This window comes from Bombus vancouverensis, chromosome 2, assembly GCF_051014615.1.
Source record: "Bombus vancouverensis nearcticus chromosome 2, iyBomVanc1_principal, whole genome shotgun sequence".
In the NCBI taxonomy this organism is placed as follows: Eukaryota; Metazoa; Arthropoda; class Insecta; order Hymenoptera; family Apidae; genus Bombus; species Bombus vancouverensis.
The window spans coordinates 7727592-7752453 of record NC_134912.1 but is presented as its reverse complement, the minus strand read 5'-3'; the positions used below and the strand labels follow the sequence as shown (position 1 = coordinate 7752453).

The following is a 24862-nucleotide window of genomic DNA, read 5'->3' as shown; positions in this document are numbered from 1 at the left end:
ACGTAATCCCAATTCGTTTAAAAAATGTAGTAGATGTGCACGCGCCGTGTCGCGCTCTGCGTACACGATATTTTACGGAAATTTATTTTCACGTCGAATATCATCGCTTGTGTTTTCGGACACAGAAAATACGAACCTGTCCACGTGAATGAGAAGGTTAGTATTCGATCCTCAAAAATATTTCACAGTTACGAATACACTCGTATGTATGCGCAACACGGCCTTCATCGACATTTCGATCCAGTACAAGTGATATTTGTATGAATAAATTTTCGTCAAATTTGATACGAAGAAAAATTTAACATTACAAAAGGCAAGATATATTTCTAAAATATTGGGCGGTTTTAACGAATTTCTTCAATTTAGACAAAGAAATTGTATACGTATATTTGACATATATTTCTGAGATTATAAATGTAAAAAATATGACATTCTAATTTAATTAGTAACATAAAATTCGCAATTTATGCGTGATTCGTGCCATCATACGAATGTTAATTTATTCGCTTAATTAGAAGGTTTGAGGCGATAGATGACTCATAGAGACTTATCTTCCGTATGTTAGCTGTAATGTAGATCGATAATTCAAAACAGAACTCGCGCGAAGTGGATTAAAGTTGCAGTTTTACTTTTAGTCTCACCTTTCCCTTCGACTTTGATGCTTTCTCCATTTTACCGAAGGGGTGAAAATAAATTAACTTTAATAAACGTAACTAATATAAATATGATAATAATATCGTCCGAAGTAAATAATTAAAAATATCGCGGCATAATTCTTCCTGAACATACAAAATTTCTATATTATTAGTCTTTATATAATAATTTCGTCGGTATTACTATATCGCAATATTTTTATCGGTATTTCAAAACGTATTAATGAAGATTGTTAAAACAAAACATTTAAATTATAAATATGTAAGTACGTCAGTTTCATGCAGAAGGGTCCATTGTACCTGTAGTCCACGCCCAAATATAAATATAGATAGATATTATCTATTGTTTCCTTAAAAATCAGTACAGTTCCCCGGGTCGGTATTGGCCGTAACATTGCAAAAACAAAAATGAATTCCACGATGAAATATTCTGACGGTTACAAAACTGTATGAATATGCTTTCAACGTAATGACTAAACGATAAAAGAAACATTATATTAAAAATATAGAGGGGAATCATCGATCCTAAAAATAAGAAAAAGGAAATGTCTTTACGCTAAACAAAAATTACATAAAACATGTTATCATTCAGACCTCGCTATCTTCAAACTCCTTCTCAATCGTATCACGCTCACCGTGACACGTTAAAAACAAAACACCACCCTAACTCTCTCGGGCTTCAAAATCCCAGGATTATCAGAAACGCGCACAAATCTTTTAATTCCTCTTCCCTTTTCCCTGAAATCCCTCTTCCATCATGAGTCATTCTTCGTGGGTAATAAAAACCAGTCATCCTATCGTTTCTCAGAATATCAGTTCTAAAACCAAGCTACTCCAACAATCGATATCCCGTCGATTCGACCCCTGGTTGCGCCACTTCCCCTCAAGTGCATCATCCTGTGAAATCCTTCGTTACCTGCAGGGACGGGGGCCCTTCTTTCGTCGTACGACCATCGAAACAGCATTGTCCCTGGCGTCATGGTCGTCGTCACCGTCTTGATCGTCGGCGTCGTGGTCGTCGTTGGTTCCTTTTCCAGCGACGTCTATTCCGCGCAAGCCCCGGACGTTACTATTGATCGGAGCATTTCGTCCGATGGTCGCCTCAGAATACCACGAACGGTCCGCACGCCGTAAATATTCGTTCAGTGCGTCGTGGCCGAGTAACTTACGCGGATAAAAGCGTCCAAATAGACGGAGGAAAACGTGGCCGAACATGGTCGGAGGAGTGACGGAAGACGGACCTGTGATTCGACCCGTCGATTTCGGTGAGTGGACTACGTTTACGTGAAATTCCACTTGCCTTAGCCTTTTTTGCGTATCTTCTTCGAACCGGGCAATCCTCGTGATTCAACCGACATCGATCCTCCTTCGCAACCACAATTCCGAGCTCTTTGCTCGATTTACGCGATTACACCATCGTGCATCGCTTCTCCTTCTTTCGGGAATAATTCGATTTCGAAGATGCCATTCGACCGATTCGAATGGGACACTGGTTCGGGATTGAGGAAATCGTGGCGCCGATAACCGCAGACAGCTGTTACACCGCGTAATCTTGTGCGTTTCGTGACTGGGTGTTTCCATCGATTGCGATCGCTTTTATTTTATTTCTTCTCGTTGTTTGTAGCTGCTTGTAGTTAAATCAATGTAAATTACTTTCGAATTTGTTCTCGTTGTTTCGTACTGTTAGCTGCTTGTAGATGAGTCAACGTAGACTAACTACTTTAGAATTATACATGTAATCGCAATGGTTGATGAATGGTTTAATAAATTGCTTCAATTCGACAATGTATGCATATAGTGGAAGATGATTGATTTTACGGCTAACGACACACAACAACATGTGATATTTGTCAGTCGATGCTTGTATTATCAGTATCAATTAGTTCACGTATATACGTAGATTCGACGGTTGATGCTGTTTTGGGATGTTTTGGGGTCGACGTTGCGAACTCATACGGTTCCATAACTCGTTATAGGGAAACTTGATGACCATGTTATTCGTGATAGAGTATAAACTTAAACACAGCACCCTGAATAAGGGATGAAATTCGAGTGTTTCTTATAACATTTCAACGAAAACGTTATTAAGACAGATATGAAAATAGCATAAATTGTATTTTAGCAACATCGCGTGACTTTTATTGGAACTCGTCTTATTTTTGATCGATTCGTGACGTTTACGAGGTTTGATTAAACTAGCAAATAAGACGCGCACGTTGTCACGATGATTCAACGTTGCCAGGATTTGCTATTAGTCAGCAATGAGAGGCTAACCTTCCTATGAAATTCAAATCTTCTCTGATCGATATGTATTTTCGTCTTCGTACGAATTAATTTCTTCGATGCTAATTGCGCAAAAAGTATAACTACAGATTTTAGATAGATATTTTCCTGGCCTGAAGTTCTCATTAACTACAACCGGTTGCCACTTGCATTCAAGCGCGTAATGGAATTAAAACACGCGATAAGAAATTAAATTAAAAAATATTCTTTTATAATCAGTGAGAAGAGTAGGTTAAAATATAAAACTGAGAATGTTAAATTAAGAGAAGAAAGATGTGTTTAATCTTTGTCGTAAGTTGAGGTCTTAAGAACAAGAAAATTAAAAAATACGACACATATTTACAAAATGTTATAAGAAATACGATGATATCTTCCAACGTCATATACTTATATATACGCATGTAAGTACAGTAGTTTTAAACATAAAATACACATACTTGATTACTAATTCCTCCATAATGATCGTTCACAAGCGAAATGCGTATTAAAAACAAAAATTCAGTAAACTGTCGATAAATAAAAAGTAACAGAATTTCAAGGAAAAATATGCATGAATTTCAGTGTCGACGACGACCGTAGTCGCACTATGTATAGGAGCCGTTTTCCTACTTTGCGCCGTCGCCATGACCTGGTGGCTTTGTCGACGACGTCGTGAACACACCAAGCTGAACTCCGACAAGTCCCTGGCGTTCAGGCCGCCCCACAGAAAACCGACAGCAGTTAAAAGTCCCGGTAGTACCAGCCACTACCTGAAGAAAAGTCCCAGCCCGACCGGACTAGCCAAGAGTCCTCCTGGTTCAGGTGGACAGACGCCCAGCCCGACCGGATCCCAGTCGTCGAATCCTGGATCACAGCCAAGAACACCTCAGGGTACAGGTATAAATCTTCGTTCAAGTACGTTTATTAACTCCCCTTTCTAATCTAATTCTAACAATCAAGTCGGTCGAAAATGCACAATTTTGTTTTCAGCGGAATTATTTCCTGGCTATATATTAATGCATTCTTCTGTAATTTTAACTCTATATCATACGTTTATAATACGACAAAATGCAAAACACAAGGTAGGAAATGAAAAAAGTAAGCGTTTTTTTATAAATACGAAAACGTGATTGTTTATTTTGTACGAAGAATGAATTAAAAATGGTTGGTTGGCGGTTGACACGGACTTGTGCGCTTTCAACGATTAGCTGAATAACACGAGCGTTAATGGCTAACACGTCGATAACCATTTAACTTGTACAAAATTTATTATTCCGGTTATTACTTCCGTAATTGGATACAAGAATCGGATAAATTTTAACATCTTTACTTTCACTATCAAACATTTGACTATTTAGCCGTCGGTATCGCGTCGTAAGAAACGAGTGAAGATATATATACAAGCTTCTTTCTACAACCTTGGTAGCTGAAAGACGTTTGCTACGGTTTAACTTAGAAGCGACATTTCCGTCCTCTCTTGGAAGTTCATTTAAAATTTATTCCGATTCTACATAAAAGACAGTAGTCGCGGAAGGAAAAATTCTTGCTGTACAACGAGAAATTAGGACAAATAAATTCTAAAGTACTAACCACGTAAAATAATGAATATGGTTGATAGAAATTACTTTAAATTACTAAATGACTGAATGTACTCGGTAGAAATTATTCCTAAGCCAGAGTATTAACATGTTAGAAGAGACTGGCTTATCGATGATTAAAATATCGGTTGCTCGTTCAATCAACTACAGGCACCCCGGCTCAGACACCTTCTGGCGAGGTTACTCTAAGCATCGAGAATGAACGGGACAAGGCGGAAATTGAGAACAACGAGAAAACAGAACGCGAAAAGAACCACGGAACAGAGAATAACAAAGGCGATATGGGTCAATTGGTATTCAAATTGCGGTACGTAAACGAACAAAATGCACTCGGAGTGACAGTGGTGAACTGCAAGGGTCTACCTGCGAGAGCTACCAGCGATCCTTACGTGAAATTGAAGTTGTTGCCGGATAAACAACACCAAGCGAAGACCAGGGTACTCAGAAACACCAGAGACCCCGTCTATGATGAAGATTTCACGTTCTTTGGAATATCGAAGGACCAGCTACAGGTAACAAATTCTTTCTACTTTTTGTCTTTTAAAAAGCAACAATTAAATTACAGATTTTTATTTGTTTATTTCTTTTTGCTTTAATTTGTCGTTAATAATTAAATGGTATTCGAATGTTAAGAGCGTGAATCTTAAGAGTTTGTTATGGACAATGGAGAATTACGATCGAAAGTGAAATTACAATGGTATCCAATAATTCGCTTGAGATTACTTCTTTATTATTTACTTTCTTTATTGTCATCTCAAAACGAAGTGATAACAAAAAATCGACGTTAAAACTAATAACTATAACGTTAAAGTGACGATACGGTACAATATTTCTTGCTTAAGCTGCGTTAATACTTTTGTAAATATTTTTATCGTTTCGTGTTTCGATATATGTTATTGTTATTAATCAGACTCCGTTGCATGAAATGTTTGATTATTCTATGTCCATAGAAAAAGATGTATATGTGATGAATTTATAAAGATAAAAAAGAGAATGAAGATTTTGTAATATATATAATATTTTAAATTTAAACTGAATTAAGTTCAGGACATAAATATTCTAAATTTAGAATTAGCCGAGTTCAAGATATAAATAAATATAAAGATTAGATGAATTAGAAAACGAATCGAGATATCTCATCGAAACGTATTTTTTCGTTATCGTTCACAGAAAATCAGTCTGCACTTTATAGTGCTCAGCTTCGATAGATATTCTCGGGACGATATTATCGGTGAACTGACATGTGCACTTTCATCGGTGCCCGATTTGGAGAACGCTGATAACCAGGAGATATCATTGTGTCGAAAAATATGCCCTAGGAGTCTAAAGGTAAGAAACAAAACACTAATGAATAATTAACTTTTTCAAGTTACTCTACTAATAGCTTGCAATTTTTGTCGAATTTCACAATTAGCGTTAACAAACGTTCGTTAAACCATTTTCCGAAAAATGTTATTTCTCCGTTCTCACACGCAACACAACGCAGCGAACAAAGATAATGCGGAGAATAGAAATTACAAAAAATTAACGTAATTTGTATATTAACTTTTTTACAGCTCCTCGTGAAAGGAAGAAAGATACTAGAACGAATTTTATTTAATTAATTATCTAGCAAACAGATTGATCATCCAAAGCTATATCTTTCTTTAAGAAACCATGAGAGCTTTTCGTAATATCAATAGGAAAAGGTACACGTTTGTTAATGTGGCAAAACTTGATGAAAAAGAGAAAAAGAAGGAGGCTAAAAATCCGGTCAATTTTATTTTTCCGTTCTAATTATTATTAACAAAGCGTTATTCGAGCTTCAATACAATAAAATTCGAACGCGCGATGCAATAGAAATACTTTTTGCATTTTCTTTCCTACGAGCTGCTCTAAACGTCGCGTTGAAGGAATTAAAAAAAATGATATCTTGATAACTATACGAATAGTATAAAATCTCTATCTTTTTATGACTTGCCAATTTACTTGTCAAAAAAGAACGTTATATTTTATAGTGAAAGAAAAATTGAAATCATGTATGTGATTATAGATTCAATCACAAGGCAGAGGTGAGCTGCTAGTCTCCCTTTGTTGGCAACCGATCAACAGCAGATTGACGGTGGTTGTGCTGAAGGCGCAGAATTTACCGAAGATGGACGTGACTGGGCTGGCAGATCCATACGTCAAGATCTATCTTTTGTATAACTCTCAGCGCATAGCGAAGAGGAAGACGCGCGTGAAGAAACGCACCCTTAGTCCGGTCTTTAACGAATCATTTGGTTTTGACATCCCGAACGGTGCTGATGGTCTTAACAACGTCAGCCTCGAGTTTATGCTGATCGATTGGGATCGTGTTACAAGAAACGAGGTACGTACCTTCAACCGCGTTTCTAGCTTACTACGTGTCACTTTCGTTCCCCCATTTTGATCAGTAAATTCAAGTATTTCTCCAACGTGCAACTTTCATTTGCAAATTTGTCTCCTTAGAAATTATAATTTAATTACTAATATATTCTTATATACATATATAGCAGTTAGGGTAGATATTTTATTTATTTTCCATCCCTTTACAAACGAAATGTTACATTTGCAAAACAAACGTTTTGTCGACTTTTCGATATCACAGTAATATTTCAACCTCGGTCATATGTGATTAATAGTTTTTCAGTTAAATAACGATAATTAACAATTTTCGATATAGTAAGTTTACCGATAAAGTTTCGTGTATTTATATTTTGTGTTCAAAACCACCCATCGAATTATCTTTTCAATTTTTGTACGCCATCCATGAAACCATTCATTGCTTGCGTTTCACCAAAAGATCAATTTCTAACTTGTTTTTCACGCGCACGATCTATAGGTAACGCATATATATGTGGATAATCACTGCATTATTTAGCGTTTCGTTACTATCCTAGTTAGAAGTGTATTTTTAAGTGATTTTTTATTAATGAAGGTAAAATTTTGGAATTAACTTTAGGATAATTTCTCTGGTTCATAACTTTTAGTTATAGTTTGAAATTTTTTAAATAATTTCTTTTCAAATGAAAATAAAACCTTTTAATAATCGTTATATAGTATGTAATTATTGGTAACGTTTGCATTCGTCAATCTTTTGAAATTCTAATTTGAATTAAATTAAAAGTTATAATATTAAAATTTAATAAAATTAAAATAAATTTGAAAGTTAAATTTTAGATTATAATTTTAAATTATAATGTTACATTTTTAGTAAGCAACGTATAAAAGCAAATCGGAAAGAGAAAAATCAGTTTCGTGAGATCTGTAAAAAAACCTAAGAATTCCTTCTACAGTTAAAGATATTAAGATGTAACGTAGTATTATGTTACAAATCCTTCTCGCAATATGCAAAACGCGAAGCTAAGAATTTCTAGGAATATACCTACTAGGTAATTTCGTTCGTACTAGTGTTAGTCAACAAAAATGTATGTGATTGATCGAACAATTAAGTCATGCACATGCATACAGTGGTGCGTGTGTACGTATCATACTGTACGACCCTCAAACTGTAACACTATAGACAGGTATAGCGTGACACGACTGAAAGTCGTAGACTCGCACGGTGTAGCGTGATTTTTCATCATTTTCTTACGTAACATAACACTAACTAAGCATGGCGAACTCTCGTTCGATCGATAAATCAATCCGTGAACAATCCGAATTTTCAAAATGATTACCGCATGTCACGTTTTTATTTAGCTGTACGAAATACTCTATGAAATTAGGTCAAATTATATCCATGACATACCGAATAAATTCAAATAGTAATTTGATTAATCAAATAAAATCAAACGAAACAAAGCTGATAGCAGATCATTTAGTTTCGGTTTTTCTACAAAGAACACCAAGCGATATAATAATAATGTAAAATTAAAAAAATATAATAACAATATAAATTTGAACATTTGAAAGATTTTAATACGTTTACACATCGAAATAATGAGAAACGCTTTTAATAGGAAATATACGTAATGATAAATCACCGATTATTTCGTAAATTATTCAGAATTTCCAGCTTTCAAGTGGAAGATCTTGCGAGATGACGAAATTAACTTAAAACTGATTAATTACGTAATTATTCTATCCGTTAGACATACGCTTATACTGTATAATAGCCACTTACTTTACCTTCTATTTTAAAGTCAAAGTATTTATATGTAGATATATGATACATACATACAACATTTTTACAAATAACATAATCGAAGAACAATTAAAATCTCTTTTGAACTCGTCTCGTCTTATCTCGCGATTGATCCTTTACACTCCAGAAACTATAACAATTGTCAATTAACCAATTAGTTTCAGAGAAGTCGTAGTTCGGTAAACTGCTCTGTAAACAAGATAGAATCGACAAAAAATATATTTCTCGTACCCATTATGCACATAATTGTACATTTTTTAGGTGATTGGACGACTCGAATTCGGTGGACCGAATTGTCAAGGATCCGCTTTGAATCATTGGAGGGAAGTTTGTAGCTCACCGCAGAGGCAGATCGCCGATTGGCACAAATTAAGGGAGTAAAACTAGTCTCTCCCAGCCCTGTCAACTTTCCTAGAATCCCGTCTCCAACTATCCAAATGCCCCACGTCCTTCTCCATTGCGAAACCACTGATTCACCCCTTGAAACCCTACGATGAAGTAGGGTATCTGTTTTGTAAACCTAATACTCGATGTATATTAGGCTTGAAACGAGTGGCGGCACGTCCACCCGCGATCGATGCCACTGCGTATACACCGTGTGAAATGTTACCGTCTACTACTGTCTAGTAGTCGTCTAACCGTGTTACGTGTCGGCATTGTCGGTACGAGGCGTGCACTACGAAGAGCTACTTCTAATTATCCGATCAATTCTGAACGCAGTTCGACTCGATAGCGAAACCACACCTGTTTTTCGTTTGGACACTGAACAAATTGAGATTATCGATCTTCCTCGTCAGTTCCAGTTCATTGCGTAAGTTTTAAGCTTTCGTATTTTAAGTTTTAAGATTTTCACGTAACAGAAACACGCAAAATAATACCCACTCCTCTGAAGATGATATTGATAGAGCTATGGATTTATACTATTGAGAGAAACAATTATTCGCTGAAAAAGATAATGGACAGTGAAGATAAATTCAGGATCAGTAAATCGTTCACTCTTCGAGCGTAGATCGCGTCTTCGTTGATCGCAGTGGCAAACGATCGCGAGAGAAACGCATACAAAATGCTTTACGATATAAATATAGTTGTTAAGATTTCCGACCAGGTGGCAAAGGGAGGAGGAAAATGAAACAGTTAAATACAAAGCTAATTTGCCGATTATTGAACATTGCTGCACAGGGTCGTACTATAGAAAAGCAATGCTTTTAATCGGAAAGTTGAAAGAAGAATTCTTGATACTTAAGTGTATTTCGAATCCCATGCAAAATCTTTGGTTTATAATATTTCATAATGCATGTAGTTTGATTTGAAAAAGTTGCGAAAACTTACCCCGAAACGAGCAAATTTAAATATTTGATCAGCAATTAATAAAACTCTCACTAAAGTATAGTACATGAAAATTTATCTTAATCTTTGATTTATCTACTTTTCAATTTCGGTCATTGACTTCAATGATAAAAGCTTAAAGCTAATCTACGTGAATGTTTACGAAGGACCTTGTTTTGAACAATACATTTGTATTTTACGAAACAAGAGCGTTTCAATGAAAGTTTGTTACAGTTAAAAAATAACGTATGAAATTTGTATTCCATTTAACTCGTTCGGTTCTTTTTTAATGCAATCAAATGTGCTGGGAAAATTTCGCACGACCCTGTCAGATCACAAAAACCATCGGTTTTGGTGAAGTTAATGTGAATTAATCGTCAAAAGAATATCGAAAATCACGCGACACACTCGCAACTGTGTTTATCTCGTTCGTTGTGTAAATGCAAGAATCTCTCCAAAATATTCGTCGAACAACAAATTACGATAATCGGGAACAATCTTTTAATATAATTTTCAGTCAGTCTCTACTCTTGGGGAAAGAGAAAAGAAAAGGAAAACAAGAGAGAGGGAGATATAGTGGAAAAGAGAAAATAGAGTATTTAGTTTTGCTTCGATTGCTATTTCTTAATATTTACAATACACAGGATTCGGAGAATTAATAGAACTCTCCAAAGAGATATATATATATATTAATAGATAAACGAATAGAATGCGGTTTTGGAGCGATTCTTGTATAGAACGTATGCAAAGACCGGAAGACGTGGAGATAATACCGCTAATATCAAAAGCATTGATCTAGTTAAAAACAATAATACGATTATTCGTTCCTGTTGCAAAATTTTCTAACTCCGCGTCAACTGGCTGAACGACAATTATAACTCGATAATTAATAATAAGGAAAGTTACGATCGCTGGTGAATACAGATTTCAGCGTCGACTTTTCGGAATATCGAAAAACTTCAAATAAAAATGCTTCTCCTCGAGATAAAATTCTTGGAGAACATTGAATAAGATTCTTGACGTGCTCCGGGAAAAAAGCACTGTAACAAATGCATAGGAGGGAAGACACAGTATTGCTATAAAAGCTTCATGGTGCATTGAATTATTGAATTATCATTATTGTTGAATTATTTGCGTTATATTTGTTGATTTTTCCTTCAAATTCATATATGATTGCCTTTACTTGCTTTAACGAAAGCGAAGCATTTTCTTCTTCGTGTCATTAATAATTGTGGAACGGGGTCGAGGAATTGTGACGTTGTTTTGAAGTGCCAACGGAGACCGCTTCGCGATTGTAAATATGTAATTTACGTTTAAATGGAGGGGGGAAAAAGAATGATACGATGCTCTTTATTTAGTTACGACGAACCCATTGTGGTTTCAATTGCGATTAATGGAAAAATTAGAATTTATGACTATAGTTTATGAAAAGATTCCATTTACACAGAGTGCAACAAGAGATCAACCATTAAGTAGTGGATCTTGTTGAAATGTTTCCAGTAATAGTCGATTATTGTTGAAATGGTAGAAAAGATAGCAAAACACCGCTTTCAACGAATGAAAGTATTGTCGACTCTGCTTTACACTATTTAATTAAATATATTACTTTGAAAATGAAGATTTGTTACTTAGCAGTGTATTGATGTACCTATTGTTATCAATAGAGGATTATTTTTATTCTATTATCGTTGTACGTCTGAATTATTTGACAAACTTAGATATATACGTAAGGGTACGATTAAAAACGATCCTATAATTCTTTAGAAGGGAAGTTAATAGCTTCTTAATCTGTTTCACTGGAAAGTAAATTAATGTAGATAAATATGCACACGAGATATCGGCAATCGATACAATGAATTTAAATCGTATAAGAATGAGGAGTTTCTGTTTAAAGGCCCCGTTCGCATGTGCCGCAAATACAACACTGCAATGAATAACGAATATCGATTAAGTATTATGGTAGGCTCGAATTCACCGAAACTTTAAAGTTACTTTAAACTTGAGATAACCTTTAACATACGGAACTTATACACGTGGATCAATTATGAGAATATCAGCTTCGTGACTAAACTGTAAAGTACACTAGATTACCACAGCATAACCGACCACTGCTAATTACAAAATATTTGCTATGTTTGGAACATTTTTTCTGACGATGTGTTTAACGAAACATAGCGAGAGTCTCACGGTGAACGCAACAGAAATGTTCCTAGAAAGTAATCACGCATAACTCGATTAAGCGAATATTTTTAATGTATCGAACGTTTGATGAAAGGCAGAGCAACGTTTTTCAATGCAAAGTTACAAAAGTTTCACATTTTAGACATTATACATTTCAAAATATAATTTGTAGATTATTGACAAACTTACAGTGAGTCCGACCTAGATTGCAATTTCATTCAATAAATCTCGTTTACTTATTCCGTCACCTCGATTTAATTCAGATCCAAAGTTTAGAAAGTTCCAGTTCCAAGTAAATCGACGTTAATATATTTCTTGTTTATGTAAAAGCAAGACTACCAACCACGTAATGTTGCATTTCATGACGAATGTCGAAGTAATGAAATTGTAATACAGATGCATTCGTAAGGTTATAAATATCAATGAAAGTGTTAAATAACATGCATCAATTATACCTTAAATACGAAGTATAAGTGAAAGCGAAAATAAGTCACATAATTATTTAACCGAAAAAGAGAATTTAAAACACGTAGATCGAATCAAGCAAAGCATGAATGAAATTTATTGGCTTTTATGAAAGTTTGAATTGGTTAAAGACGTGATATATCAGAACGGAATAAAAAGCACCGCCACAGAGGGTCGTATTAAACCAAGCAAAAATGTAATCTGTATTTCCTGTCCGTAAAAGGAAAGCGCCTGACGTGTAAAACGTTTAAATACATATGCGTGTCAGTCGGTAACTGGTAAGATATAAAGCGATTGCTTATTTTTTTATCGTAACTTTTCGCTCCATCGTCCTTCCTTTGCGAAAGATGCAATGGCAAGACCAGAAAGAGAGCTGCTAAGACAAAGGGAGAAACGAATTCTTTGCAAAAGAGGAAGATGCAACGACAAAATGTGGGCATAGGTCAGCACCAAAAAAAAACGAAAGTAACAACAGGTACATCGTAATATATCACAAAAGAAATTCAAAAAATACACCGAATACATAAATTTTCGTAATTAAATATAGTAGAAAGAAAAGAGAGAAACCAGAAGATCGGTACTATTGCGCACCATGATGGAACGAAAGATAAAAATAAAACGGAATTACACGATCGAGAGTTTCAGGATATTTATTTAATTGCTATACAATTACAGATACAACTATATAAGAAACGACTATAATAAGTAGCACGTAGTAAAACATCTCATAAATATCATCTGTCGTTCTCCTTGAGCTTGCTATTAATCGTTCGACGATTTTCGAATAAGACAGCGATTTACCAATGCGAAAACCCAGCTTCGTGAGATCGACAGATGCGATGTAACATAATGAACGTCGGTATGGAATGCTGGAAAATCACCGTTCTTGTCACAGTTCCTTTCATCGTTTTTATTCTTTCATTTGTCGATAATTTCGCGGTTAGGGACTTTACAACAACGATTTTTTGTATTGAGATTTACGATGTAGTTGATACTCGTTTATGGAATATAGAAAAGAGATTCACTTCAATTGTTTAGAATCCAACCCTTCCCTGTTTTCCAATAAAATATAATACGTGAATTTATCATACATATTTAAATGCAATGAGTCGCTTAAAAATTATTTTCTAATTCACCATATATCGATATAATTTATTATTTTTCAACATTTTCTGTTTTATATGTATGTTTCAGAACGTATTTGTCGCTTGGTCCATAATTTTTCTGAGACATAACTGTCGATATAATAATTTTGACAACGATAAACTTTTTATTGTTCAATAAAACTTTACAATATAATAATTACACTTCCCAACGTACAATTTAAATTTGAGGTGTATACATAAGTAAAAAAAGATTATATACTAAAAATAATTGACTGTATTAATATATTGAAAAACGTTTCATTTGACATTAAAACAGCCTGACATTTTTTACAAAAGCAAATATCTACATGCGGTGCGACGATAATTAACATCGTTTAAGTTGGAAATGCAGTAAAAGATGCGTAAATAATTTAGACATTTTATTTATTCCTAGATTAATTTATTTATAATTAATATATTTATTTATGGATTAATTCTATGTTATACCTTAAATATCGTATATTTTCAACTTAATAAATTAATAAGAATCTTTTACAAAATAAGTTTTCAATACTATTTCGTAATGCTATTTCACAAAAATAATTTGAAATAATTCATGACTTCCGTATCATGTTTCATATTGCAACGCCAGATTAAACAAACTACACATAACTCATAAGTTATGTAATAAGCTACTTTTATGTATAAACTCTTTAACAATACGAATAACCACGATAAGAAGTATTTTATTTTTGTGATAATTTTTATACTGGAAAAGATAATATAAATTTTCTACATTGTTTCTATGTCATCCTCTTTCGTTTTTGTTTTCATCTTTCTCTTCTGATCATTTTAATGTTGTATTTTAAATGATGCAATCAATCGGCAGTTATAAATAAACTGTACTTCTTGAAATAAAAATATCTAACCGCACATTTAATATTTACAAAAACTAATGGCACTTATAAACCATTCATAAATATATACACATATAAATACCAATAAACTTTAATAAATTAATACGACATAACCACTAATATTTAAAAAAAAGTTGTTTAAAAAGATGGTATAAAAAATAATTCGTGAAGAAAAATGTTAACAGAGAAACTATACCACTGCACATATCAGTTTACATAAACTTAAAATTATAGATCTACAATTTATACGATTGTAATATTTTCGCATACATGTATTTTTACTATATCAATATTTTTAATCAAATATTAATTTAGATGTATTTATAATTTTAGTTTATTATTCGACTCGTCTTGTAAACAAACGATTTCTACACAGAAATTAATATGCGATAACGTGACAAGACACGTCAAACGATTTAGAAAAAAAAATAAGAAAGAAATCTAGACACTTTTAATATATAATGTTATTAATACTTTTCTTCACGAATAAAACCTGCGGTATAATAGAGTTATATTTAATACAGAGTTCGCAATTAATGATAAGCCTTGACAAGAAATCGGTGCTTTTCGAACATTCCGCATATCATGTACGCGTATAGACATGGCGTATGATGACATGTGTACGGTCAGATTTTAAGGCTGTGTGGTCAATAAAACAATGAAACGAGATAATTTTAATGATCTTTTTCAGACCTTTTTTATGGTAGCTATATTATTAGCTATATATACCAGGAAAATTTGACATTAAGAAAGAATACGATATACTAATATAATACGAATTAATTACACTTTCAGATTACTGCAAGATTAACGCAAAAAAAGTTATTCCACCTTACAATAAACATTTATTTTTTCTTTTTTTGTTTATTCTTTCCTGCAATTACTAAACAATAAAATATCAATAATACACATACATACAACTATAAAAATATTTTATTATTAGATTTTGTTTACAAACTCTTTCGAGTGAAATACAAAAATGCATCGGTAGGAATGAATAAATTATGCGTTACGGAATACCAAATTATGTGAGTCGTCGTAACAGTACAAGCATTCCATTCATCTTTTTTAAACAAATCAGATGATTAAATGCAATATCAAGGATAAAGTAGCTAATGTTTCATGTGCTATTTTGTGTTTCAAACAAATTCATATACACATTTAATATAATATTTATATACAAATATGAACAATTTTATATAAATATTATTTAACATAACTTTCAACAGTAATATACATGAGTAAGATTTTTCCGTTATTCACTTGAAATATAAATTACAAAATAAATATTTCCAATAATGCATACATTTTTAAATGATATAAAACTATGGAGCTATATAATAATGAAACAGCATATAGTGCAAAAAAAAAATTTTGACTAGTAACTAATTTTAAGTATTACTCGTAACAAAACAAGTTAGTGTGAAAAAGGATGTTATATACAAGGAAATATATACGTATCTTCAAATATAACGACACAAAGAAAGAAATGAATTAAGGAAACACTACACCTTTGGTCCACACTACATTGAACAATCAAATATGTTCAAATTTGTTTTAAAACAGTTACTGTTACCTATTGTTTGCTTAGACCATTAGACACATGTACATGAACAATGGTAATGCCAGATTGTCAACTTGATTTGTTTGTGCTTCAATAAATGACAACACGATACTCGATAATAAGCTTTGTAAAAATAACCAACCATTATCTACGTAGCCTATTAAAAAACATACATTAATTTTGTGGTGTACCAGTATATATTTTTTAAAAATAACAATTTTAATAATTAGTTATTTTAATCAGTATTTTATCAGACTTCCACAAGGATATTATTAAATATATTAAATATATTTAAATTTATATATATTTACAATATACATAAATTTAATTCATAAAAATTTAAGGGAAAAACTTTAAATAATACATACCCATAAATGCTAAAAGACATATTAATCCGATTTGGCTAAAAATACAAGCAATAGTTCCTTCAACAGACTTATCTGAATTGGTCCATTTATGAAAACCCCATCTACTACCAACAAAACTAGCAGCAGTATCACCCACACCAACTGTTAAGATACCACTAAGCAAAGCTAATAATGAAAGATTGTTGGTAGGCATCCAAAGTGGGAAAGACAAACCACAGAGCAAATAGAGAGGTGTTAAAGAAATCAAATTATCTTTCTCATCAGCAAACACAGAAAATCCCTGCTGTAATAATTCTCCAAGAGGCGATATTTGTAAGTACCTCATCAACTAAAAAAGTAAGAAATTATCAATAGAAAACTTAAAAATATCGTAAATATAAAATTCAAGAAAACTTAGTTTCTTAAACTTGATATACCTCAAGAAATACAAACAGTCCCATTATTACACCACTAGCTAGATACAACAATATGCGTTCATATATTAAACCAGGTATATACACAAGTACAGCCAATAAGTGAAACATTTTTCGAGTTGAAGATGTTGCTTGGAGATTTAATAATACCTGGTAGGTGACAACTATTACACCTAGTACTAAACATAAAGCCCAGTATCCAATTAACATGATCTGTAATATTTGTAACTGTTAAAAATAATTTGATACTTATATAAGAAATACTGCAAAATTATTGTTATGCGCACCTTATTTGTTTTATTGCAAACAAAGTAAAACGTCCAGATTACAGGATTTTGATCCAATAAAATATACATTAATGGTAAGACTACAATCAATAAAAGTGTGATTGTCATTAAATAAAAATTTCTGGCTAAGCGAAACATTGGAAAATAACTAGATATTAAACACACTGATATCACATATAACATTGCAACCTGAAATTATAATTTTCAATTATTGATCACATCAAATTTATTATTTGTAGAAGATTTCCTTTAGAATACCTGTAAAATAACTGTTGCAATATCGTCATCATGGATTGGTGGTAAATGATATCTTAGTGGCAAGTTTGTTACTACAGACATTAGAAACAAAATACATCCATGCATAACTGCTGTTGCTTCTCCAATTGTGAAACAACAAGGAAATGTAGACATCAATTGAAGAATACCCCATGTTCCTAAACTTCCGATACTTAAGCCCCATGTGACACTCACCAGTAATCCTGTTCTTATTTATCAAGAAATAAAATAATTTGCTTTAACTAAAATAATATGATTTTATAAAATAGATAATTAATATTTACATAAAAAAGTTGATTTAAACAAATCATATTATAAGATAAAACTTAATATAATTTAACTTTAATTAATTCATAAAATAATAAAGGATATTATTAACAATATAAAACTATATTTATAAATTGATATACCTTTATTTACTACAAGGAGGTATAATAAGGATGTTATTATAGCTGGTAAAAAATATATAGCTTGAAAATCTTTAACTGTCACTTTCTCAGTTGACAATTTCAAATATAAACATATGGAACTAATAACAAGACCAATTCCTGTGAGACCCACAATGAGGCAGATTTCAGAGTAACTAGCACCTTCCTTTAATAGAGTTAAAACTGCACTTAAACCTACTAATGTTCCAAGCCATAGTCCACTGTCAGCTTTTATACTGAAAATATTTCTTAATGTTAATATTTTTATATGGGACTTAGCTGAAGATAAATCATTATAAAAACACTTTTATTATAATAATGGTATCATTATAGTTATAAATAAGTAGCATAAAATAGATCAAACATACTAATAATTTATAATACATAATTGAATATTTTAAAATATTTATATATACATTATTTATACATACAAAATATTACAATATATTGAATAAAATTTAACATTACATAATTTTTAATGATGTAAATACAAAATTTAAACATATTAAATAGTTAATATTCTTAAACAGATTTCTAGGTTAAGTCACGTTGATCTTTACATTCATACACTGAATAATAAACATACCGATGTTTTATGCCATTATCTTTCAAACTTTGCAATATCCTTTCTTCTAAGTGTCTGTATTTGTTTAAAAGAAATTCCATTATTAATAAGGTACCTAAAAAAAACGCGTTCTACACCATCAATAACCACACCCCCGATCTTCTAAAACGGAAAACGTGAGTATGAAGTGTGAATGGGTAAATGGTGTGATATCGTTTGGAAAGATGAAACACTTTTTCCGCCGTATATTGCGTATTGTATGCATGTATAGTAAAATACGCAGTACAACATATATACATATGTACATAATAAAATATAATAATAAGCAAATGACGAAATATCTTAAAATATAGATTCGCTTTGTTATAAATTTTAAAGCTTTATTTTATAATTTTTTATATTTTTTGCCTTTATTTGTAATATTTTTGTATTAAAATTTTTCTCACATATTGTTATTAGGACGACATATAATATACGTTTAAAACAAAGTTATAATTAGATATTTAATATTGGATATTGAATTTGGATAATGTTGGATAATGAACATATTTGTTAATAACATAGAAACCAAGGTAATAATAAAAAAAGAAACAGAAAAATATGATTATATTATTTATTAAATACATATTTATAAAAATTATAGAATAATGTCACAAAAATAAAACAACAGATTATTATTTCGATAAATAATTTTTTCATCATTTAACAATTTGCAATGTCATCTTATATCTTTCACTTACAGTGATTTAATAAGTGTATTGATATGATTAAAAATTTCTTGATACTACAATTTGTGATAAGAAACAGTAAAAGAACATTAAAAAATTATATTTCTATAACAACTTGTATATACTTTAACAAGAGTTTGATTGTAACAATTGACAATTACTACTTTATCGTACCTCAATTATTTATTTTATATCATTTGAGGAACTTTTTACGAGCTATGATTTTTAGCAAATGCGATCAATCCGTTTGTTGATGAATCATGATTTGTAACTGCTTGAGTACTTTCTAATTCAGGTTCAATTACCTTTGCCAACTGCTTCCCTAATTCAACACTATTAAAATAAAATTATATATTTTTACATATTTCGAAGTTTTCAAGTATTCAATGATGAAGTTATTACGTACCCCCATTGATCAAAGGAATTGATATCCCAAATAATCCCTTGCACGAAGATTTTATGCTCGTACATTGCTTTAAACATAAATTACGATTAAACTGAATGATACATTTAAATGATGTATTAATATATGCATTAAATTTACCAATCAAAGCTCCAAGAATAAAAGGCGTTATTTTCTTAAGGAGAATAGTATTGGTTGGTCTATTTCCCTCAAACATCTTATGTGGTAATAATAGATTTATTTGCTCAGGATTCATTCCTGCTTTTTGCAATTCAGTTCGTGCTTCATTCTCATTTTTTCCTTTCATCAAAGCTTCGGTTTGTGCAAAACAATTTGCAAGCAATATTTTATGATGGAGATTTCCTTGAACCTAAAATAAGAATGTCTTATTACCTGCTATTATATTAAAACTTTCTTTTCGAATGATAGTTTCCAACTATTAATTATAATAGTACCTTATTATGTGACTGTATTGGAATTAAAAAATCAGCGGGGACAAGTCTAGTACCCTGATGTAGTAACTGGTAAAATGCATGTTGTCCATTAGTACCTGGTTCTCCCCATACAATTGGTCCTTAAATATTTAATTTTTTTCTCACATTAACTGAATAAAACACTTATAATACTTAAATAGAAAAATTAAAAAATTGTATTTTTTTCTAGACATATAAAATATATAAAATATTTACCAGTACTGTAATTTACAATTTTCCCTGCACGAGTAACATATTTTCCATTACTTTCCATATCTCCTTGTTGAAAATAAGCAGCAAACCTATGTAAGTACTGATCATATGGTAATAATGCATGTGTTTCAGCTTTGTAAAAATTATGGTACCATACTCCAAGAAGAGCTAATATAACTGGTGCCTATAAAGTAATGTTTTATTAAATACACAACAAAATTCGATGATTCAATATTTTTCTCAAAATATTAAAAAGATATAATTATAATATTACAAACAAAGATTAAGAATATACTTGCATTTTTCTCCAATGGAGCACTACAGAAATGTTGATCCATAAAGTATGCACCGCTCAATAATTTTTCAAAATTTTCAAATCCAATAGACAAACAAATTGATAAACCAATAGCTGACCATAATGAATAACGTCCTCCAACCCAGTCCCAAAATCCAAACATATTTTTTTCATCAATACCAAATTCTTTCACTTTTTGATTATTAGTAGACAATGCAACAAAATGACGTGCAACTGCTGCAGGCTATATAAAAATAAGTATATTTTATATACCACTAAATTTAAGATCATTATTTCATTACTCACATCTTTTAAAGCATCCAGAAGCCATATTTTAGCAGAAGTGGCATTTGTAATTGTCTCTTGAGTAGTAAATGTTTTCGATGCTATTATAAAAAGAGTTGTTTCTGGATTCAACTTTTTCAAAGTTTCAGCAATATGGGTTCCATCTATGTTACTAACAAAATGAACTCGTGGTCCAACATGAAATGCCTTTAATGCTTCAGTCACCATTAAAGGACCCTATATATATAAATATATAGCTACATGAATAAAAGAGGAATCAATTTATATATCTTATGATCACAATTTATATAACATACCAAATCTGAACCACCAATTCCAATATTAACAACATCTTCAATTGGTTTACCAGTAAAACCTTTCCATTGTTTTGAAAGAATCTATATAATATAAAAATATAAATATTATATACAAAGTTATTACTTCCGAAAGTTAAAAATAAAATATAAAACTGTCTTATACATATATATATATATAAATAAATTTTACCTCATTAGTAAATTGTTTCATGTGATTTAATACAGCATTCACTTCTGGCATTACATCTTTATTATCAACTAATATTGGTTTGTTAAGTCTATTGCGCAAAGCAATATGTAAAACTGCTCTATTCTCTGTGAAATTAATTTTCTTTCCATTAAACATGGCATCTCTTGCGGCTTCTATTTCACGTGTTCGTGCCTTAAAATTTACAAAATATATTATAATTGCGAATGTAATAAATTATTACATAGCATTTAAATATATTTAAATATAAATATAAATATTAAATATATTTAAATATAAATTTCTTCTTATTATAATTAATGCAATATAAGTTTAATACTTGTACAATATTACAATACATACTAATTCCAATAAAAGTTGCAATGCTTCTTCAGTAAGCCGATTCTTAGAATAATCAAGTAAAATTGGCCCATCTTCAGGAGTAGGAATTTCTAGACTAATTAATAAATTAAATATCGTTAAAATGATCTTTATATAAAATCATATTACAATTATTTTCCATAATATTTTAATGTGAAAGGTATTCCGTTATTGTATATAAAATTGAGCGAAAGAAATATTTCAAGAAAAAAATCATAACTATATAAAATAATACGTAAAATAGAAATGCTTTTTTTCATTTTAATCTCATAAACAATTCAGACGAAGATTTTTACAATAATCTCATTTTATTAGAGCAAACAACCTTCGGGTCATCTCAAGGTCATATGTCAAGGATTGATAAAACTCACCTAAAGTTTTCGAAGCGTTTAGGATTTTGTTGAAAAAGATCATATATTTTAATTTTTGAACCATTAATATCAAAATACTGTTGCAACTTAGTCCATGCCGCTTCGGTAGTCAATTCTGGTTTCGGTTTCATTTTCTTAATTTAAGAAAACCGCGCTGACAGTGTGAAATCCAAACTCGTGCTCTGTGGCTCTATGTCGACGTCGACTACTCACGTATAAAGTTAATTCAAGATGTGCCACATTTCTTGTATGTTCAAGCTGCTTCTCAACGTAATCTCTCATAAAAACGGTGTTTGAAGAATATCTTTCAAAAAACTATCATACTATAATTGCATTATATATAAATATAAATCTTAATATTTTAATTTTACAAATACACGCAAATTTTCAACAAATATTCATTAAATACTATTTAATATACAATAAATTTAATATGATTTAAAATGAGTTTGATAATGTTAAAGAAATAAAGGATTTTTATAGTATAGATTTTCATAAAATTTTCTTAATATTTTTAATTAATAATATATATAAAAATGGAATAAGGAACAATAAAACTTTGCTGAATAAATTGAATAATATACATTTCCTTAATATAACAGGTAGTTTTGCATTCAATACTCCTAACATAATTTATTTATCGTAATCAAATATATTTAATATATTTAACTACTAAATCATTAAGTTTAATCATATAGTCTTATAATTTTTCATTCGTTTTTAGGAATTTCACATTTCTTTAAAAACTCGACGTTAATTTCAAAATTTATATTTAAACATAACATGAATGTTAAACATGTGGAACGTAAATTGAACCACGAGATATACAAGAAACGAAGGAACAATACGATATGTTCCCATTGAACTGATGTATGTTCCAAATTCCAAGTTCCAAGTGAATCAAGTGTTATCATCGAAAACTCTAGAGTCGAAATTTTGAGGTTGCTTTCTGAAGGGATTTCGACGTTTTATTTTTTTTATTGCGTGGAATTATTGTGGCAAAAGTAATAAAAATTGGGGAAAAGTTAAACGCCGTTAAAATCATATAACTGAGTTGTTCTTAATTCAAGATCAAAAATGGTAATCGACTTTTGTTTTGACTATTTTAAGTTATGTCAAACTTTTGATATTTGTTTATTTGAAACTTAAATTTCTTTTCACGTTCATAGTTATAAATATACATATGTTTTAACCAAGTTAAAATTATTACACAGTTTACAGCCAATTTTAGATATCATAATATCTTTATGTTAAAATACATATGTGTATCTATGTCTTTTTACACTGGGACACGAAGAATGTAAATATTTACTTTTTTGAAATATTATAACCAATAAGTATTTAAAAATGAAAAATTGTTTAGTACAGTGTATACATTAAAATAACTAAATTGCAATATTTGTTTTTGTCTGTTATAGTCTCACACAATATTGCTTGTACAACCAGGTAATAGACCTGAAACAAGAACATACTCTGATTACGAAAGTGTTAATGAATGTATGGAAGGTAAGGATATTCTATATTGTGGTTGGAACTTAGTAATTTTTTAATTGAATCACAGAATATTTAATCATGTATCAAATACATATATATATGATATAAATATAGGAAAATAAGCTTGATTTTTTTAATACAGGTGTATGCAAGATTTATGAAGAACATTTAAAAAGGCGAAATCCAAATACGCCAACAATAACATACGATATCAGTCAATTATTTGATTTTGTTGATCAACTTACAGATTTATCATGTCTTGTTTATCAAAAATCCACAAACACATACGCCCCATACAATAAGGATTGGATTAAAGAAAAGATATATGTTTTACTACGTCGAGCTGCAGGACATGGGAAATAATTAATAAATAAATGTACATCTATAATTTTGTGTATAATAAAAATGACGTTTAGGTAAAGATCTATATTAAAGTTTGTAATAATAAATATATAACGTACAGAAAAACTGTACTATTGTATATTCATATACTATAGAATAATCTCCTTAATATTATTTTTAGGGATAATATGATTTCTTATTTCACATATATATGTGTTTATAATAAAATAGTTATGTGGTTTTTTAAACTTGTATTATTTTTAAATGAATGTGAATATATGTATTAGTTCAATGAAATATATATTTCTCTTAATATTAAAGAAATTCTATTATTTTATTTATAAAATGAATTTATATTATTTTTTAAGTAGTAATAAATCGTTCGAAAAAATGTTTATTAATTCTTACATAAATACATGAAATTATAAATATTCAACATTTATTATTCATTTAACTTTTACAAAATAGAATAATAGAATATATGTATGTAGGTAATGTGAAAGTATCATTAATAGAATAAATCAAATTTTTTAAAAATTATATTTATATGTATGTTACACAAAAGATGTATTTAATATTATCTAATTCTATTTAAAAATTTATCTAAAAAATCAATAGTTATTTACCTGGTACCAATGAGAGTGAATGATGAGATAACACATTGTATATAAAATAACCAATAATTCTTTTGCATAATACATAAGAGACAATTGGAAAAACTAACATTTTATATGCATATTTTTCATTATGTACGTTTGCAATTTGCGCATGAATAAATCTGTAAAAGAATCTGGTTTGTACAAGATGAAATTATCATTTTGTTATAAAAATTAAGGCA

The 24862-nt window shown here is 30.7% G+C and overlaps 4 protein-coding genes across 7 annotated transcripts; 2 read left to right on the top strand and 2 right to left on the bottom strand.

Moving 5' to 3' along the window:
• Positions 1 to 1712: 1712 nt before the first annotated feature.
• Syt4 (Synaptotagmin 4) lies at positions 1713 to 23696 on the top strand. Of its 2 annotated transcripts, none has more exons than XM_033350017.2 (7): positions 1713 to 1918; positions 3498 to 3812; positions 4664 to 5025; positions 5684 to 5842; positions 6546 to 6863; positions 8922 to 9471; positions 23607 to 23696. In XM_033350017.2, exons 1-6 carry the CDS (start codon positions 1867 to 1869, stop codon positions 9039 to 9041), a joined length of 1326 nt encoding a protein of 441 aa, XP_033205908.1. In that variant the 5' UTR covers positions 1713 to 1866; the 3' UTR covers positions 9042 to 9471; positions 23607 to 23696. The 2 variants fall into 2 exon arrangements, with proteins under 2 accessions (XP_033205908.1, XP_076483813.1); XM_076627698.1 differs by lacking the exon at positions 23607 to 23696 and adding an exon at positions 13827 to 15306.
• Positions 15550 to 18805, bottom strand: Dolk (Dolichol kinase). The gene is made up of 7 exons (XM_033350016.2): positions 18557 to 18805; positions 17953 to 18206; positions 17525 to 17745; positions 17267 to 17455; positions 16983 to 17192; positions 16567 to 16894; positions 15550 to 16355 (listed from the first exon to the last, which is right to left on the bottom strand). Exons 1-7 carry the CDS (start codon positions 18634 to 18636, stop codon positions 16222 to 16224), a joined length of 1416 nt encoding a protein of 471 aa, XP_033205907.1. The 5' UTR covers positions 18637 to 18805; the 3' UTR covers positions 15550 to 16221.
• Positions 19135 to 22426, bottom strand: Pgi (glucose-6-phosphate isomerase). Its single transcript, XM_033350015.2, has 11 exons — positions 22189 to 22426; positions 21800 to 21893; positions 21440 to 21631; positions 21250 to 21330; positions 20954 to 21169; positions 20652 to 20891; positions 20356 to 20536; positions 20122 to 20240; positions 19808 to 20036; positions 19670 to 19736; positions 19135 to 19596 (listed from the first exon to the last, which is right to left on the bottom strand). Exons 1-11 carry the CDS (start codon positions 22317 to 22319, stop codon positions 19473 to 19475), a joined length of 1674 nt encoding a protein of 557 aa, XP_033205906.1. The 5' UTR covers positions 22320 to 22426; the 3' UTR covers positions 19135 to 19472.
• Positions 22997 to 24348, top strand: e(r) (enhancer of rudimentary). Of its 3 annotated transcripts, XR_013061812.1 has the most exons (5): positions 22997 to 23268; positions 23403 to 23488; positions 23607 to 23694; positions 23825 to 24098; positions 24206 to 24348. XR_013061812.1 is itself a non-coding variant. In XM_076627700.1 (4 exons), exons 2-4 carry the CDS (start codon positions 23450 to 23452, stop codon positions 24043 to 24045), a joined length of 348 nt encoding a protein of 115 aa, XP_076483815.1. In that variant the 5' UTR covers positions 22998 to 23268; positions 23403 to 23449; the 3' UTR covers positions 24046 to 24103. The 3 variants fall into 3 exon arrangements, 2 of the variants coding, with proteins under 2 accessions (XP_076483815.1, XP_033205917.1); XM_076627700.1 differs by lacking the exon at positions 24206 to 24348 and having other exon boundaries at positions 22998 to 23268; positions 23825 to 24103; XM_033350026.2 differs by lacking the exons at positions 23403 to 23488; positions 24206 to 24348 and having other exon boundaries at positions 23010 to 23268; positions 23825 to 24103.
• Positions 24349 to 24862: the final 514 nt, after the last annotated feature.